The sequence below is a fragment of the Cherax quadricarinatus genome, chromosome 61 (assembly GCF_038502225.1).
Source record: "Cherax quadricarinatus isolate ZL_2023a chromosome 61, ASM3850222v1, whole genome shotgun sequence".
In the NCBI taxonomy this organism is placed as follows: domain Eukaryota; kingdom Metazoa; phylum Arthropoda; class Malacostraca; order Decapoda; family Parastacidae; genus Cherax; species Cherax quadricarinatus.
The window spans coordinates 12,362,899-12,380,635 of NC_091352.1; the positions used below are offsets into that span (position 1 = coordinate 12,362,899).

At 38.7% G+C, this 17,737-nt stretch overlaps 1 protein-coding gene across 4 annotated transcripts in view; it reads right to left on the reverse strand.

Annotated features, from left to right (window-relative positions):
- Positions 1-17,737, reverse strand: part of LOC128699344 (uncharacterized) — a 69,887-nt gene that overhangs the window by 7,382 nt on the left and 44,768 nt on the right. For all 4 annotated transcript variants that reach the window (XM_053791998.2, XM_053791997.2, XM_053791999.2 and 1 more), the window contains exons 11-12: positions 16,815-17,010; positions 4,965-5,087 (exon numbers count right to left, since the gene is read on the reverse strand). In XM_053791998.2, the coding sequence (XP_053647973.2) occupies positions 4,965-5,087; positions 16,815-17,010 (319 nt within the window). The remainder of the gene's footprint in view (positions 1-4,964; positions 5,088-16,814; positions 17,011-17,737) is intronic.

A 17,737-nucleotide genomic window follows, 5' to 3' on the forward strand; every position in this document is an offset into this window, starting at 1 on the left:
ATACACTCTCCAAGTCATCCTATTTTCCTCCATCCTTTCTAAATGTCCAAATGACCTCAACAACCTCTCCTCAGCCCTGTGGATAATACTGACAGTATCACAATACCTCCTCCTAATCTCCAAGCTATGAATTCTCTACATATTTACGCAACACACTTCCTCCTCCTCCCTGCAACGTTCACAACCCGTGCTTCACACCCATACAAGTGTGTTGGTACCACTATCCTCTCATACATTCCACTTTTTGCCTACATGGATAACATTCTTTGTCTCCACATATGCCTCAACTTGCCCCCCTCTTTTTTCCCTTTCATCACTTCAAAAGTAGCTAACATTATTATTAAATTACTGACATTGTTACAAATTCTCACCTATGTTAAGAATTTGCTGTATTGTAACTAATTTCATGTTAGTACAGGAACCATGATCACAAAATAATCAGGTTACAGTCCTAACCACATCCATAATTCGCTCCCATAAGTTGCCATAAATCACACAAATTTTGACCTAATAACAGTACATAAATACAATATACAGTAGAGAATTATGCAAATCTGAAACGGTACCATCTGCTAACAGGGTAATGCTCTCCATGCTTTTTATCTACCCTTTTACAAATGAATTTTCCAGTTTGAGTAAAACTTATTAGTGAAACAAGTTTCGGTCGTATATATACATCTTACGAGCCACCGTTTTTGACGTATATACAGTGGACCCCCGGTTAACGATATTTTTTCACTCCAGAAGTATGTTCAGGTGCCAGTACTGACCGAATTTGTTCCCATAAGAAATATTGTGAAGTAGATTAGTCCATTTCAGACCCCCAAACATACACGTACAAATGCACTTACATAAATACACTTACATAATTGGTCGCATTCAGAGGTAATCGTTATGCGGGGGTCCACTGTATACTCAAATTAGGGGAAATGTTTGATTTTTGCCGATGTTCAAAAGTAAACAAATGATGTCATTGTCCAATAAATGTCCAACTAGCCATTCTAATATACAGTCATGAATGGGTTGACATTATTTATACAATTATTACAATATTACATAAGAACATAAAGAACATAAGAAAGGAGGAACACTGCAGGAGGCCTGCTGGCCCATACTAGGCAGGTCCTTTACAATTCATCCCACTAACAAAACATTTGCCCAACCCAATTTTCAATGCCACCCAAGAAATAAGCTCTGATGTGAAAGTCCCACTCAAATCCAACCCCTCCCACTCATGTACTTATCCAACCTAGATTTGAAACTACCCAAAGTCCCAGCCTCAATAACCCAACTAGGTAGACTGTTCCACTCATCAACTACCCTATTTCCAAACCAATACTTTCCTATGTCCTTTCTAAATCTAAACTTATCTAATTTAAATCCATTACTGCGCGTTCTCTCTTGGAGAGACATCCTCAAGACCTTATTAATATCCCCTTTATTAATACCTATCTTCCACTTATACACTTCGATCAGGTCTCCCCTCATTCTTCGTCTAACAAGTGAATGTAACTTAAGAGTCTTCAATCTTTCTTCATAAGGAAGATTTCTAATGCTATGTATTAATTTAGTCATCCTACGCTGAATGTTTTCTAACGAATTTATGTCCATTTTGTAATACGGAGACCAGAACTGAGCTGCATAATCAAGGTGAGGCCTTACTAATGATGTATATTGCAGTAGTCTGCGTAACAGTAAATCTTTTATTTTTTGTTTGAATAAAAATTCAGAATAGAAGGCAAGAGTAATATCATAGGGGCCTGGAGATGTGACTGATGACTACAGAAAGTTATTTTAGAGCCAGGAATGTCTGCACTGTTCATTCTGGACCCTATTTTGAAATTGTCATATTTTTAAATTTTCATGAAATTGGCCAAATTGCAAATTTCTGATCACGTTACTGGGTAGTTGAAATTGGTAAATGGGCAGTTTCTTGTACTCAATCGACAGAAAAAAATGGAGTTCTAAAGAAATAGCTATGAGTTTGGTCGACTGGAACAATGGAATTAGCTGAAAATAGGGCTTAAAGTGGGCGAAATCGCCGATTCGTAAATATTGCCAAAGGTCGCTAACTTCACAAGAGCGTAATTCCGTCAGTTTTCCATCAAATTTTGTTCTTTTTCTGTCATTACAATTGGGAAAAGATCCTCACAAGCGGTGTTCCTCAGGGGTCAGTGTTGGGCCCGTTGTTGTTCACAATTTACATAAACGACATAGATGAGGGAATAAATAGCGACATAAGCAAATTTGCTGATGACACCAAAATAGGCCGTCCAATTCATTCTAATGAGGACATGAGAGCACTCCAGGATGATTTGAATAGACTGACGCAATGGTCGGAGAAGTGACAGATGCAGTTTAATATTGACAAATGCAAAGTTCTAAATGCTGGACAGTTAAATAACCATGCCACATATAAACTAAATAATGTAGATCTTAATACTACTGATTGCGAAAAGGATTTAGGAGTTCTGGTTAGCAGTAACCTAAAACCAAGACAACAGTGCATTAATGTTCGCAATAACGCTAACAAAATTCTTGGCTTCATATCTAGAAGTATAAATAATAGAAGTCCTCAGGCTGTTCTTCAACTCTATATATCCTTGGTTAGGCCTCATTTAGACTATGCTGCTCAGTTCTGGTCACCGTATTACAGAAAGGATATACGTAAATGCTCTGGAAAATGTACAAAGGAGGATGACAAAGATGATCCCATGTATCAGAAATCTTCCCTATGAGGATAGACTGAAGGCCCTGAATCTGCACTCTCTCGAAAGGCGTAGAATTAGGGGGGATATGATCGAGGTGTATAAATGGAAAATAGGAATAAATAAAGGGGATGTAAATAGTGTGCTGAAAATTTCCAGCCAAGACAGGACTCGCAGCAATGGTTTCAAGTTGGAAAAATTCAGATTCAGGAAGGATATAGGAAAGTACCGGTTTGGTAATAGAGTTGTGGATGAATGGAACAAGCTCCCGAGTACAGTTATTGAGGCTAAAACATTGTGTAGTTTTAAAAATAGGTTAGATAAATACATGAGTGGGTGTGGGTGGGTGTGAGTTGGACCTGACTAGCTTGTGCTGCTGGGTCTGGTACAGTGCTCCTTGCTTGAGTGGGGATGACCAGACTGGGTGGGTCATTGGGATAATCCGGGGGGTGGGTCATTGGTCTAATCTGGGGGAGAGGACATGGACCTGCTCTGCATGGGTCAGTAGGTCTGTTGCAGTGTTCCTTCTTTCTTATGTTCTCTATCATTTCATAAGATTTTTTTTTTTTTTTTTTTGGAGGGGGGGGGGGGAATTTACGGCACCAGGAGACACCTCAGGATTTGGGGTTGCGACAGTCAAGGGGTTAAAGAGTTTTCCTTATCACCTTGTTATAAAATACTGGCACAATGTTTGCCATTTTATCTGCCAGTTTACTATGAAGTCCCAGAAATTATCTGGAGTGATACCCAGTTTGGTTCTGTTGCTTTGATTTTGTAAATATCTAATAATAACTCTGGGCATTTCAAAAGGCTCTATCACACTTAGCTGTGAGTAGCACTAAGATAACTAAATAGAAAGTTAATAAATAATTGAAGAACACTAACAAATAAAGAAGTGGGACCAGATGGGACTATGTCACATCAGTTGTTTAAGTGAAGAGGCAGCCTAAAGAGTGAAGGGGGGAGGCAGTCAAACAATTTTCGGCGCGCTCTCAAAAAAAATCGAAAAATTATGGAAATTGAGTTATATATACAGAAAAATAGCTTAACTCTTTGGCAACACAATGGTACCAGAGTGAATGTTCTACGACATTTCTACAAGAAATTATAGTCATTTATATCAGGTATGGTGACAGCGATGTAGGTAGCGCGCCTGCTCTCAACCCATATATTTTTTGGAATTTTTTCCTTGTTTTTTATCGCTTTTTCTTTGCTTTATTCTTTCTAATATAATAATTGATTATTTGGCATCATATAAGAGTAGGTGGAGCTTATCAATAGACTTCTAGCCTATCAGGAAGCACCTGGGAACACTCGGCAGTGCTCCCCCTCCAGAGAGAGCCAGGTGAAATCCCTTCATTATTACGCTTATATCAGCATATATATTAACTATACAGCTTATTTATCTATCAGAATTGATCTAATATGATATAATAAACACTATAAATAACAAACAAACATGTTATATACTCTAGACTGAATAAAATAGGCCATAATATAGCAAGAGTCCACCAGCAATATTTTGATAGAAATGAGTTACTCCATGTTGTATTGTTTGGTCTGCGAGTGATAGAAAATGGTGTTTTGAAGAGGATAACTGCACAAGAACATCAGTTTACTAAGAAATACACCGAAACAAATGCGATTTTCGCGAAAAAAAAAAAAATTGAGATGGCGGGCCAGCCGGCATTCTAGGCCTATATCTCGGAAGTAACTTATTCACTTATTTCGCTTTACTACGCCATTATTAATGATTGTATTGAAATGATTTTCACAGACAATATAAAACAAAGTGTGTTTGACTAATTAAAAGCGGGTTTTTTGGAATATCTCAAATATTTTTGATTTTGGGGGGTAAAAGGCAGATATTTTGGTGAATGCCAAAAAATTCTGTCAAATGTATTTTTTTTTACCATGATAATAAGATATATTAGATGAAATGGCTATTTAAAAAGGTCGTGCTACATGTATTCTAACAGTTGGGATTGTCTGAAGTGCCATTCGTAGTGCCAATTTGTCATGTCATGCTGCCATATATCAAAATTATGTTAATATTTTTTTCTCTGTTGTTTTTTGGCCAATCATACTGAAACTTTTTCACATTCTTCTACATATGCACCTCTAAAAGTACACCAAAAATAAAAGAAATCGGTTGAAAAATAAAACCGGCTGAAATGGCTGACCCGGCTTCCCCCTTCAGTGTTCAAAATCAACAAACTTAAGTAGGTAAACACACACACAACACAGTTAACTTACCTGGTCAGAGATCAACCTTTCCCCAAAGGCTCTGGCAGCATCCTGAACCAGGTCAGATTCATGTAGCATCCATGTATTAAACAAGCCAGCTCTTCCTACATCTTTCAACTTTTTCCCCAAAGTCTGGAAAAGGAAAAATAAATTGAAATCATGTGTTTTTGCTGAAATTTTAGGAAATAATTAAATAAAATGTGTATTTTAATTTTAATAAATTATTAATGAATAGCTGGGGTGAATTAAACTAGACAAAGAACTCAGGTACATTATTACAATTTTTTTTTTTTCAATGCACTAGCCGTATCCCACTGAAGCAGGGTGACCTAAAAAGAAAAACTAAAGTTCTTCTTTTTAAATTTAGCGATTCATACAGAAGGAATTAACAGCCTTTGCTCCCAGCATTATTACAAAACTTAAGCTTGTAAAATAACAAAAGTAGAGTTGTTTCAGACAACTAGGATCTAATGGTCATTCAACATTGCAGCCCATAAAAAAAATTGGTTGGTCCATCAGAGAGAGAGAAAGGCAGTCACACAAAACACTACTGCAATACTGTACTATTAAAACCAGTACAGGTCCACTGTCACAAATCTGGCATCACCGGGACCTGTAGTGTGCCGGATTACTGAGTTTGCCGGATTACAGTGGTTAGGTTAGAATACACTTTATAAAGTTAACTTAATTGACTTACACAAGAAAGTTCACTGAACATCGGCAAAAGTCGAACATTTCCGCTATTTTGAGCTCAATTTCAAAGTACTTTTCGTTTTGAAGGCAATCAAAATCATATCAATTTCTGTAATATCTTCCTTTCTATCAAATGAGACAAAAAAAAAAAAAAAAAAAAAAAAACCTATACAACCATAAAAACCATACGAAAATATACCACTAAGGGGCAGCTAATGGCTGAGAAGTGAACTCCATTATTTATGGTCCGACTGCCCAAGTTTTAATAAGATAGCCCAACATACAACTGAGAAATTTTTTTTTACCAAAAATCATATATGTCAAGCCCAAGTCAGGTACTAGAAATAAGTCACTGACTTTTTTGGGTTATCCTAGGTTCTCTACACATATGCTGCTATGTATGATAATCTATGTAGAGAAAATAGCTTTTTTGTTTCAGTTTTATGGTGCATTTCGAGTGTATAGCACAGTTAGCCCTGTGCTATACACTGTTTTCTCTAATATAAGCCCCAAAGACAGGGATAGGAGAATGGTACTTGTATCCCACATCCTCTTCATACCTCCGTCAAACTGCTCGGTATTATGCCAAATATTATTCATTCTGGAGTATTTAAAGCGTTTTTATGTTACAGTAGACCCTCGGAGTTTTGTAAGCCTCTCGCTTCATAAATTTTGCCTTTTGTAATGTTCTTTCATCAAAATTTAGCCTCGCGGTTTGTAATTTGGCTCCCCATTCATCGCTCGTCCAGAGCACATACGAGTGGCCTCCCAGCATCCGCACCACACAAAAGCGCCCTACACACCACTACTAGTCAGTGTGGCATTGTTCATTGGCAAGTGAACATCACTGCACGAGTCCATATGATACATTTCGTAATATTCCATTCTTTTTTGTGCTTGCAACTTCTAAATAAGCCACCATGGGCCCAAACAAAGCTTGTAATGTCAGCCCTTTGGTAAAGAATGTGAGAAACATGTTAGAATACAAGAAAGAAATCTTTGCAAAATATGAAAGTGGAGTGCATGTGACCCATCTTGCCAAGATGTATGGGAAGCCCCATACAACCATCGCTTCCACTGTGGCAAAGAAAAAGGAAATCAAGGAAGCTGTTGTTATGAAAGTGGTAGATATGCTCACAAAAGTGAGATTGCGAATACTCGAAGATGCTGAGAATTTGTTGTTAGTGTGGATCAACCAAAAACAGTTAGCAGGAGAGTGTTATGCAGCCAATAGGCAAGGCAGTTGCATGCCCATCTCGTAAAGAAAATGCCTGGAACAAGTGCTGATACAGTATTAGTGAATTTAAGGCCAGCAAAGGCTGGTTTGAGAGATTTAAGAAGCATAGTGGCATACACAGTGTGGTAAGGGATGACAAGGCTACCAGTTCTGACAATTTTTTTTTTTTCCAACAAACCAGCCATTTCCCACCAAGGCAGGGTAGCCCAAAAAGAAAAAAAATGAAAGTTTCTCTTTTTAAATTTAGTAATTTATACAGGAGAAGGGGTTACTAGGGCCTTGCTTCCGGCATTTTAGTCGCCTCTTACAACACGCATGGCTTACAGAGGAAGAATTCTGTTCCACTTTCCCATGGAGATAAGAAGAAATAAACAAGAACAAGAACTAAAAAGAAAATAGAAGAAAACCCAGAGGGGTGTGTATATATATGCTTGTACATGTATGTGTAGTATGACCTAAGTGTAAGTAGAAGTAGCAAGACGTACCTGAAATCTTGCATGTTTAAGAGACAGAAAAAAGACACCAGCAATCCTACCATCATGTAAAACAATTACAGGATTCTGTTTTACACTCGCTTGGCAGGACGGTAGTATCTCCCTGGGCAGTTGCTATCTACCAACCTACTACCTACAAGTTCTGACAAATATGCGGCTGAAAAATTTGTGCAAGAATTCAAGGACTATGTAGAGGATGAAGGACTCGTCCCCCAACAAGTGTTCAATTGTGATGAAAGAGGTCTCTTTTGGAAGAAAATGCCAAAGAGGACCTACATCACGCAGCAGGAAACGGCACTCCCAGGACACAAGCCTATGAAAGACAGGCTAATTCTCATGTTCTGTGGTAGCTAACTCTCATGTTCTGTGGTAGCTAACTCTCATGTTCTGTGGTAGCTAACTCTCATGTTCTGTGGTAATGCTAGTGGGGATTTCAAAGTGAAGCCTTTACTGCTGCAACACTCTGTAAATCCCAGTGTGTTCAAGAAACAGTGTCGTCAAGAGTAAATTGTGTGTGATGTGGAAGGCTAACAGTAAGGCATGGGTCACAAGGGAAATTTTCGTTGATTGGTTCAATGAAGTGTTTGGCCCGAGCGTGAAGGAATACCTCCTGGAAAAAAAATTGCCACTCAAGCGCCTCCTGGTAATGGACAATACTCCTGCTCATCCTCCAGACTTGGATGACCAAATGATGGAAGAGTTTAGTTTCATCATCCAGCCCATGGACCATCATCCAGCCCATGGACCAGCAGATCATTTCAAACTTCAAAAAACTCTACACCAAAGCAATATTTCAAAGGTGCTTTGATGTGACCTCAGACACTCAATTGACCCTAAGAGAGTTCTGGAAAGATCACTTCAATATCCTCCACTACATAGGCCTTATAGATAAGGCTTGGCAAGAAGTGACTTCCAAGACTTTGAACTCTGCTTGGAGAAAATTTTGGCCGGATTATGTCCTCGACAAAGATTTTGAAGGGTATGAGGCTGACCCTGTCGACTCTACACCTGTTGTGCAATCAATTGTGGCAGTGGGGAATTCCATGGGGTAAGACGTGAGTGGCTAGGATGTGGAAGAGTTGGTGGAGGACCACAATGAAGAGCTAACCACTGAAGAGCTGCAATACCTTCATCTGCAACAGCAACAGACCACAGCTGAGGAAATTGCTTCAGAGGAGGAGGAAGACAGATGGAAGAAGGTGCCCTCTTCAAAGCTTAAGGACATTTGCACAAAGTGGAGTGAGGTGCAAACATTTATGGAGGAATATCACCCTGACAAAGCTGTTGCAAGCCATGTTGGCAACATGTACAATGACAATGTCTTGTCCCATTTGAGGCAAATTTTAAAGAGACACCAGAAACAGAGCTATCTGGAATAATTTTTTGAGCGACAGGGGTCCAGTGACTCTCAAGCTGGTCCTAGTGGCATTAAAAAACAATGCAGGGAAGTAACCCTGGATAAGGTCTTGTTACCCAAAGTCTTTATGGAAGGGGAGTCCCCTTTCAAACAAGTGTAACTTCTCCATCCTCTCCCCTCCTCCTGTCTTCTATACACCAACAGTAGTCTTCAATTTTTTTGTTTTATACTTGAGTTTCAACTTTCGTCACACTCTCTGGAATGGATTAATTACGAAATTTGAGGGTCCACTGTATTTATATTGTTTATTATGTCATATTAGATCAACTGTGATAGGCCTATAAGCCATAGTCTTGATATTAGCGTAATAATAAAGCATATTTCCCTGCACCACGAGACTGAGCTCATGGCAACTGACAGCGGCTTCAAAGCCACCTTATCTTTTATGGACAATGTACTGTGTATGTGCTTTACACAACAAGAACCATTTCTTTTATTTGTTGGAACCATGACTAGGGCTAAAAGTGAGCAGGTTATAACAATAAATGGAGAAAAAGAAATTGGAATGACTTATGCAGCAAGTAGCGCCACCAAACAGTAAAAGCAGGTTGGTGTGGTGACCCTGGAAATTTGAAATCATGCTAGCCGAAATTAGTGACGAATATCTGATGGAACCGGATGTCTGACTGCCAGATTTGTGATGGCGGACCTGTAACACAGATGAAAAGGATGAAAGAAGCATGGCAAATTCAAGGACACTTGTCCTTCAAGAAGGATGGCTCAATGCAAATGAAGGGCTTTTTAGCCAAGAATTTGGAGCTACTTCTTTCTTGCATTAAAGCTGATTATCTCCCATTTCCCAGGCACTGTATGATATTTAGGTTTAGCACCTCTCATGAAGATGGTGACACCAAGAAAAACCAAAGACGAGACCAACAAAGACAACAACAATGATACTACAACTAATAATAATAATGCCAGAGTATAGTGGTACCAACATTTTTATATGGGTATGAGGCATGGGATTTGAATACTGCAGAAAAAAAGGGAAAAAACTAGAGGCAACGGAGATATTGTGTCTGAGAACGCGTGATGCATTTTCTCTGGCCAGATTTCACCCAGTGAACATCATGCAGAGAATTCAGAGAATAGAAATTACAGCTGATCATTGAATATGGTGGTAGATACATTCTTGAAAATGACGTCGAAGACAAAATTGTCTACAACAAACTGAGGAACATAAGGAAAATTGTAATTGGCTATCATGATGCATGTTTTTATATACATACTATGTAATGTGTTTCTTATATAATTTTGAAGAAAATATCATAGATGGATTAATGAAAATATCTATATTACCCTAAATTAAGACATTTAATGTGCCCAAGAGTGATCATTATTATGCATTCAATACAGCCAATTTCAGAGTTGCTGGACGAAATCCAGGATAGAATTTCGGCCAAAAAAGAGACCAAAATCCAATTTGGCTGATATCCAGAACGGCCGATATCTGAGGGTCCACTGTACATGCTAATGATTCTTAACAGAGTGGAGAGGGATGCTTTGGCCCTACTACGCTGAGGTGGAAGGTTATGTATTGTTTGCTGAGGAACAAGGTTGTGTATTGTTTGACAAGGTGGATGGTAAGGCTCTGGCACTAAAGTCGATAGTTGTACAGGAGTAGTGAGAAACTCTGTAACGTGTTTTTGGTCTCTTATCCTGCAGTACTTTATCATCAGCTGCTCTTCACTCCAGAACATATGGAAAATAGGGTTACATTCATTAGACTCCCCCCCCCCCCAAAAAAAAAAAAAAATAAATAAATAAATAAAAATTAAAGCTTTGTAATTTGGGAAAACTAAAATTTTTTGTTTTTTATTTTTTATTAACACATCGGCCAATTCCCACCAAGGCAGGGTGGCCTGAAAAAGAAAAACTTTCATCATCATTCACTCCATCACTGTCTTGCCAGAAGGATACTTTACACAATAGTTATAAAACTGCAACATTAACAAACCCTCCTTCAGAATGCAGACACTGTACTTCCCATCTCCAGGACTCAAGTCCAGCCTGCCGGTTTCCCTGAATCCCTTCATAAATGTTACTTTGCTCACACTCCAGCAGCACGTCAAGTATTAAAAACCATTTGTCTCCATTCACTCCTATCAAATACACTCACATATGCTTGCTTCCTATTGTTTCCTATTCACCGTGATCACTTGTTGATATGGAAATGTATGGGGAGGGTTGATGTGACCCTGTCCAGTACAGATGGGACAAGAAGTCACATCATTTGACTACTGGGTCATCCTAGCATAAATCTATACAATGGTGTGTTTTTTTTTGAAGTGCCCGTAACACCTGTATGCTCTCAAGACCTTTGTAAAACATGTTCATTTTTTTTTTTTTACCTCAATGACTGTCTCCTACCAAGGCAGGTGGCCCGGTGGCCTGGTGGCTAAAGCTCCCGCTTCACACACGGAGGGCTCGGGTTCGATTCCCGGCGGGTGGAAACATTTCGACACGTTTCCTTACACCTGTTGTCCTGTTCACCTAGCAGCAAATAGGTACCTGGGTGTTAGTCGACTGGTGTGGGTCGCATCCTGGGGGACAAGATTAAGGACCCCAATGGAAATAAGTTAGACAGTCCTCGATGACGCACTGACTTTCTTGGGTTATCCTGGGTGGCTAATCCTCCGGGGTTAAAAATCCGAACGAAATCTTATCTTATCTTATCTTACCAACAAAAGAAAACACCTTCACCATCATTTGTTCGATCCCTGTGGAATCAATGGTGGAAAGACACTACACCTACACATTCATCTTGTCTTGTTAATGCAACATACTCACAAAAACAATGTACCCCAAGTTTAGGAATACTAAACCACGCTGAAATACATTTAATATCATGAAAAACTTGTGTACATGGTTTTAGACACTGAAAAAGAATGAAAGGCAATCATAAACTGGCATCAGTATATTGTAAAACATAAGCACCACTTAAAATCTATAAGATTAGGCACTTTTATTTTAAAATAATGAAATTTTAGTCAAAATATTTTGATTTTAGCAGTTACCAGAAACATTTTGAAAATACATAAATTACATATCATAATTTTAATAAAAACTGGAGTTACAATTATATTTAAAAAGAAAATTTGAGCAAAATCTTATTCTATGCACAATTGTACTGCTGTTGCTACCAAGTGACCATATTTCTGTCAACTTCAACACACCATAAAGGAGGAGATCAAACAGAGTTGAATAACTATAGGCCAATATCCAACTTACACCCTCTCTCAAAAATCTTCGAAAAATTAATTCATAAACGAATCTACTCCTACCTCATCTCCCAAAACATACTCAACCCCTGCCAATTTGGATTCAGGCCTGTTAAAAATACTAATGATGCTATTATATACATGCTAGAACATATATACACTGCAATAGAGTAAAAAGAAGTCCCACTGGGGATCTTCATTGACTTACGTAAAGCTTTTGATACAGTTGACCATGACTTGCTCCACATAAAATTGTCACACTATGGTATAAGAGGGCACTCCCTCAACTACCTCAAGTCATACCTCAGCAACAGAAGCCAATATGTGTACACAAATGGGGCAAACTCTTCCGCACAACCAATTACAGTTGGTGTCCCACAGGGAAGTGTCCTTGGCCCTCTTCTCTTTCTCCTATACATAAATGATCTACCAAATGCTTCGCAATTACTCAAACCCACACTATTTGCAGATGACACTACATACGTCTTCTCTCACCCGAGCCCAGTCATGCTAGCCAATACTGTAAATACCGAATTACAGAAAATATCTACCTGGATGAGGACTAGCAAACTTACACTAAACATTGACAAAACCTACTTCATTCAGTTTGGTAACAGAGCTACAGATGTCCCTCTTAACATAATGATAAACGGATCACCTATCACAAAGCTAACAGAGGGAAAATTCTTAGGAATCCACCTTGATAATAGACTCAAATTTCATACACATATACAACAAATTTCTAAGAAAATTTCCAAGACCGTAGGCATACTATTGAAGATACAGTACTATGTTCCACAGTCAGCCCTCCTAGCCCTATATCACTCTCTTATTTACCCCTATCTCACCTATGGAATTTGTGCATGGGGTTCAACAACAATTAACCATCTCAGACCACTAATTACCCAACAAAAGGCTGCAGTCAGAATGATAACAAATTCCCAATACAGGCAGCACACTCCACCAATATTCAAAACACTAAACCTACTCACCATACAAAACATCCATACTTATTACTGCACCTATTACATACATAGAACACTTGACTCTGATATTAACCCTCCCCTCAAACATCTTGCCAACCTCAACAGAACACATGACCATAACACAAAGCACAGATCACTCTTTGATGTTCCTCGTGTCCATCTCATGCTATGCAAAAACTCAATGCACATAAAAGGCTCTAAAATCTGGAATTCATTACCTGTAAATATAAAAGAAACACTACCTGTTTATAAATTCAAGTCTCTTCTCAAAGATCACTCCTATCAAACACGCTCACGCATGCCTGCTGGAAGTCCAAGCCCCTCGCACACAAAACCTCCTTTACCCCCTCCCTCCAACCCTTCCTAGGCCGACCCCTACCCCGCCTTCCTTCCACTACAGACTGATACACTCTTGAAGTCATTCTGTTTCGCTCCATTCTCTCTACATGTCCGAACCACCTCAACAACCCTTCCTCAGCCCTCTGGACAACAGTTTTGGTAATCCCGCACCTCCTCCTAACTTCCAAACTACGAATTCTCTGCATTATATTCACACCACACATTGCCCTCAGACATGACATCTCCACTGCCTCCAGCCTTCTCCTCGCTGCAACATTCATCACCCACGCTTCACACCCATATAAGAGCGTTGGTAAAACTATACTCTCATACATTCCCCTCTTTGCCTCCAAGGACAAAGTTCTTTGTCTCCACAGACTCCTAAGTGCACCACTCACTCTTTTTCCCTCATCAATTCTATGATTCACCTCATCTTTCATAGACCCATCTGCTGACACGTCCACTCCCAAATATCTGAATACGTTCACCTCCTCCATACTCTCTCCCTCCAATCTGATATTCAATCTTTCATCACCTAATCTTTTTGTTATCCTCATAACCTTACTCTTTCCTGTATTCACCTTTAATTTTCTTCTTTTGCACACCCTACCAAATTCATCCACCAATCTCTGCAACTTCTCTTCAGAATCTCCCAAGAGCACAGTGTCATCAGCAAAGAGCAGCTGTGACAACTCCCACTTTGTGTGTGATTCTTTATCTTTTAACTCCACGCCTCTTGCCAAGACCCTCGCATTTACTTCTCTTACAACCCCATCTATAAATATATTAAACAACCACGGTGACATCACACATCCTTGTCTAAGGCCTACTTTTACTGGGAAAAAATTTCCCTCTTTCCTACATACTCTAACTTGAGCCTCACTATCCTCGTAAAAACTCTTCACTGCTTTCAGTAACCTACCTCCTACACCATACACTTGCAACATCTGCCACATTGCCCCCCTATCCACCCTGTCATACGCCTTTTCCAAATCCATAAATGCCACAAAGACCTCTTTAGCCTTATCTAAATACTGTTCACTTATATGTTTCACTGTAAACACCTGGTCCACACACCCCCTACCTTTCCTAAAGCCTCCTTGTTCATCTGCTATCCTATTCTCCGTCTTACTCTTAATTCTTTCAATTATAACTCTACCATACACTTTACCAGGTACACTCAACAGACTTATCCCCCTATAATTTTTGCACTCTCTTTTATCCCCTTTGCCTTTATACAAAGGAACTATGCATGCTCTCTGCCAATCCCTAGGTACCTTACCTTCTTCCATACATTTATTAAATAATTGCACCAACCACTCCAAAACTATATCCCCACCTGCTTTTAACATTTCTATCTTTATCCCATCAATCCCGGCTGCCTTACCCCCTTTCATTTTACCTACTGCCTCACGAACTTCCCCCACACTCACAACTGGCTCTTCCTCACTCCTACAAGATGTTATTCCTCCTTGCCCTATACACGAAATCACAGCTTCCCTATCTTCATCAACATTTAACAATTCCTCAAAATATTCCTTCCATCTTCCCAATACCTCTAACTCTCCATTTAATAACTCTCCTCTCCTATTTTTAACTGACAAATCCATTTGTTCTCTAGGCTTTCTTGCATCACTTCTACTTTGTAAAAACTTCTCATATGCTAACTTTTTCTCCCTTACTACTCTCTTTACATCATCATTCCACCAATCGCTCCTCTTCCCTCCTGCACCCACTTTCCTGTAACCACAAACTTCTGCTGAACACTCTAACACTACATTTTTAAACCTACCCCATACCTCTTCGACCCCATTGCCTATGCTCTCATTAGCCCATCTATCCTCCAATAGCTGTTTATATCTTACCCTAACTGCCTCCTCTTTTAGTTTATAAACCTTCACCTCTCTCTTCCCTGATGCTTCTATTCTCCTTGTATCCCATCTACCTTTTACTCTCAGTGTAGCTACAACTAGAAAGTGATCTGATATATCTGTGGCCCCTCTATAAACATGTACATCCTGAAGTCTACTCAACAGTCTTTTATCTACCAATACATAATCCAACAAACTACTGTCATTTCGCCCTACATCATATCGTGTATACTTATTTATCCTCTTTTTCTTAAAATATGTATTACCTATAACTAAACCCCTTTCTATACAAAGTTCAATCAAAGGGCTCCCATTATCATTTACACCTGGCACCCCAAACTTACCTACCACACCCTCTCTAAAAGTTTCTCCTACTTTAGCATTCAAGTCCCCTACCACAATTACTCTCTCACTTGGTTCAAAGGCTCCTATACATTCACTTAACATCTCCCAAAATCTCTCTCTCTCCTCTGCATTCCTCTCTTCTCCAGGTGCATACACGCTTATTATGACCCACTTCTCGCATCCAACCTTTACTTTAATCCACATAATTCTTGAATTTACACATTCATATTCTCTTTTCTCCTTCCATAACTGATCATTTAACATTACTGCTACCCCTTCCTTTGCTCTAACTCTCTCAGATACTCCAGATTTAATCCCATTTATTTCCCCCCACTGAAACTCTCCTACCCCCTTCAGCTTTGTTTCGCTTAGGGCCAGGACATCCAACTTCTTTTCATTCATAACATCAGCAATCATCTGTTTCTTGTCATCCGCACTACATCCACGCACATTTAAGCAACCCAGTTTTATAAAGTTTTTCTTCTTCTCTTTTTTAGTAATTGTATACAGGAGAAGGGGTTACTAGCCCATTGCTCCCGGCATTTTAGTCGCCTCATACGACACGCATGGCTTACGGAGGAAAGATTCTTTTCCACTTCCCCATGGACAATAGAAGAAATAAAAAAGAACAAGAGCTATTTAGAAAAAAGAGAAAAACCTAGATGTATGTATATATATATATGCATGTGCGTGTCTGTGAAGTGTGACCAAAGTGTAAGATCACTTACTCACCCAAAACCAAATAAATACTGAATAACTGAACCTTATAAATTGTATATCTTAAATGTTTCTCACAATTATATCACATATATGTTAAACCTAAGACCCAATCTAACTTTGTTATTTTTTAAATACACTACCTAACAGAATACTCCATTCTACTGAATGTACAGCAATGCATGCAACCATATGACCTGTCACTGTAATACTCATTTGTGCTTTATTGTTATCTGTTTACAATAATGTTTTATCACTGATTACATCATTGCTTAGTTAATCTTAAGTTAATTTTAAGCCTGCCCGTAATGCTATGCATACAAGTGGCTTTGGCATGGTGCTCTTACCTGTATTTTTTTGTACCTCTGTACGTATGTTCAAATTATTAAATAAATAAATAAAGTTAGACTTAATCTAGAAAAATATGCTCTTTCAAAAAGTAAATTTGTTTTAAGGGTTAAAGACTGTTCACATTATACTAAACTTTATTTTTCCTGTATTGTAATATTATGTGGACTTTAATATAGTAAGTACTGTACCTTGAAGAAAAGATTTTCCCGTTGATTCAGTAGATCATGTAAGAAATCAATACTGGCTGGATCTGCTGGAAGATCAGCATTTGTTGATAAGGGTGTGAAAGTTTCCAGCCGTTCTTTGGCCACTTTTTGCATAAGGACACAATTGTCACCTTCAGCAGTTGTTGCTGCATGAGCTAGACCCAGGAAAGTGCCAAACCTAGAACAAAGTGCACCATTTTTGGACTACAGAATAACATTAAACAAGTGTAATATTTCTTGTAGTTTTAATCAAATAACCCACACATAGGAGAGAGGAGCTTATGACAATGTTTTGGCCTGACTTGGACCATTTACAAAGTCACACTAACAGAAAAGAGTGATGAAGCAAGTATATACAGCCTCTCCTCACTTAGCGATGTACTCGTTTACCGACGACTCAGATTTACGATGGACTCTCTGACCAGTATGCATACCTAAATAATGTATATTAGAGCTAATTTCCTCTATTCTGTTTACTACAATATATAGTACACTGCTGTATAAAAATTTAAAAATATCCAGAAATGTTATAAATAGTGCAAAGGTGACATTAAAACAATGTCAAAGATGGTTGATAAACCCACTACCATTACAGTATGCTCCTCACTAAGCGATGAACTCATTTACCAACACGGTCTTAGGAATGGAACTCAGTCGTTAAGTGAGGAGAGGTTGTACAGTAGGGCCCCACTTATATGGCAGGTTAGGTTCTAGGGTACCACTGTAAAGCGGAAATTGCCGGAAAGTGGTACAAACTTTTTTCCACTTATAGATAACAAGTTTACACTAACATATATTAAGTTAGCAATAGCACTAGGCATTAAAAAACAATAAAAAAGTAAAATACACATATAGTACACTCATTACTTACCTTAAAATATTTGTAGTCTTAGTGTAGGGTCACA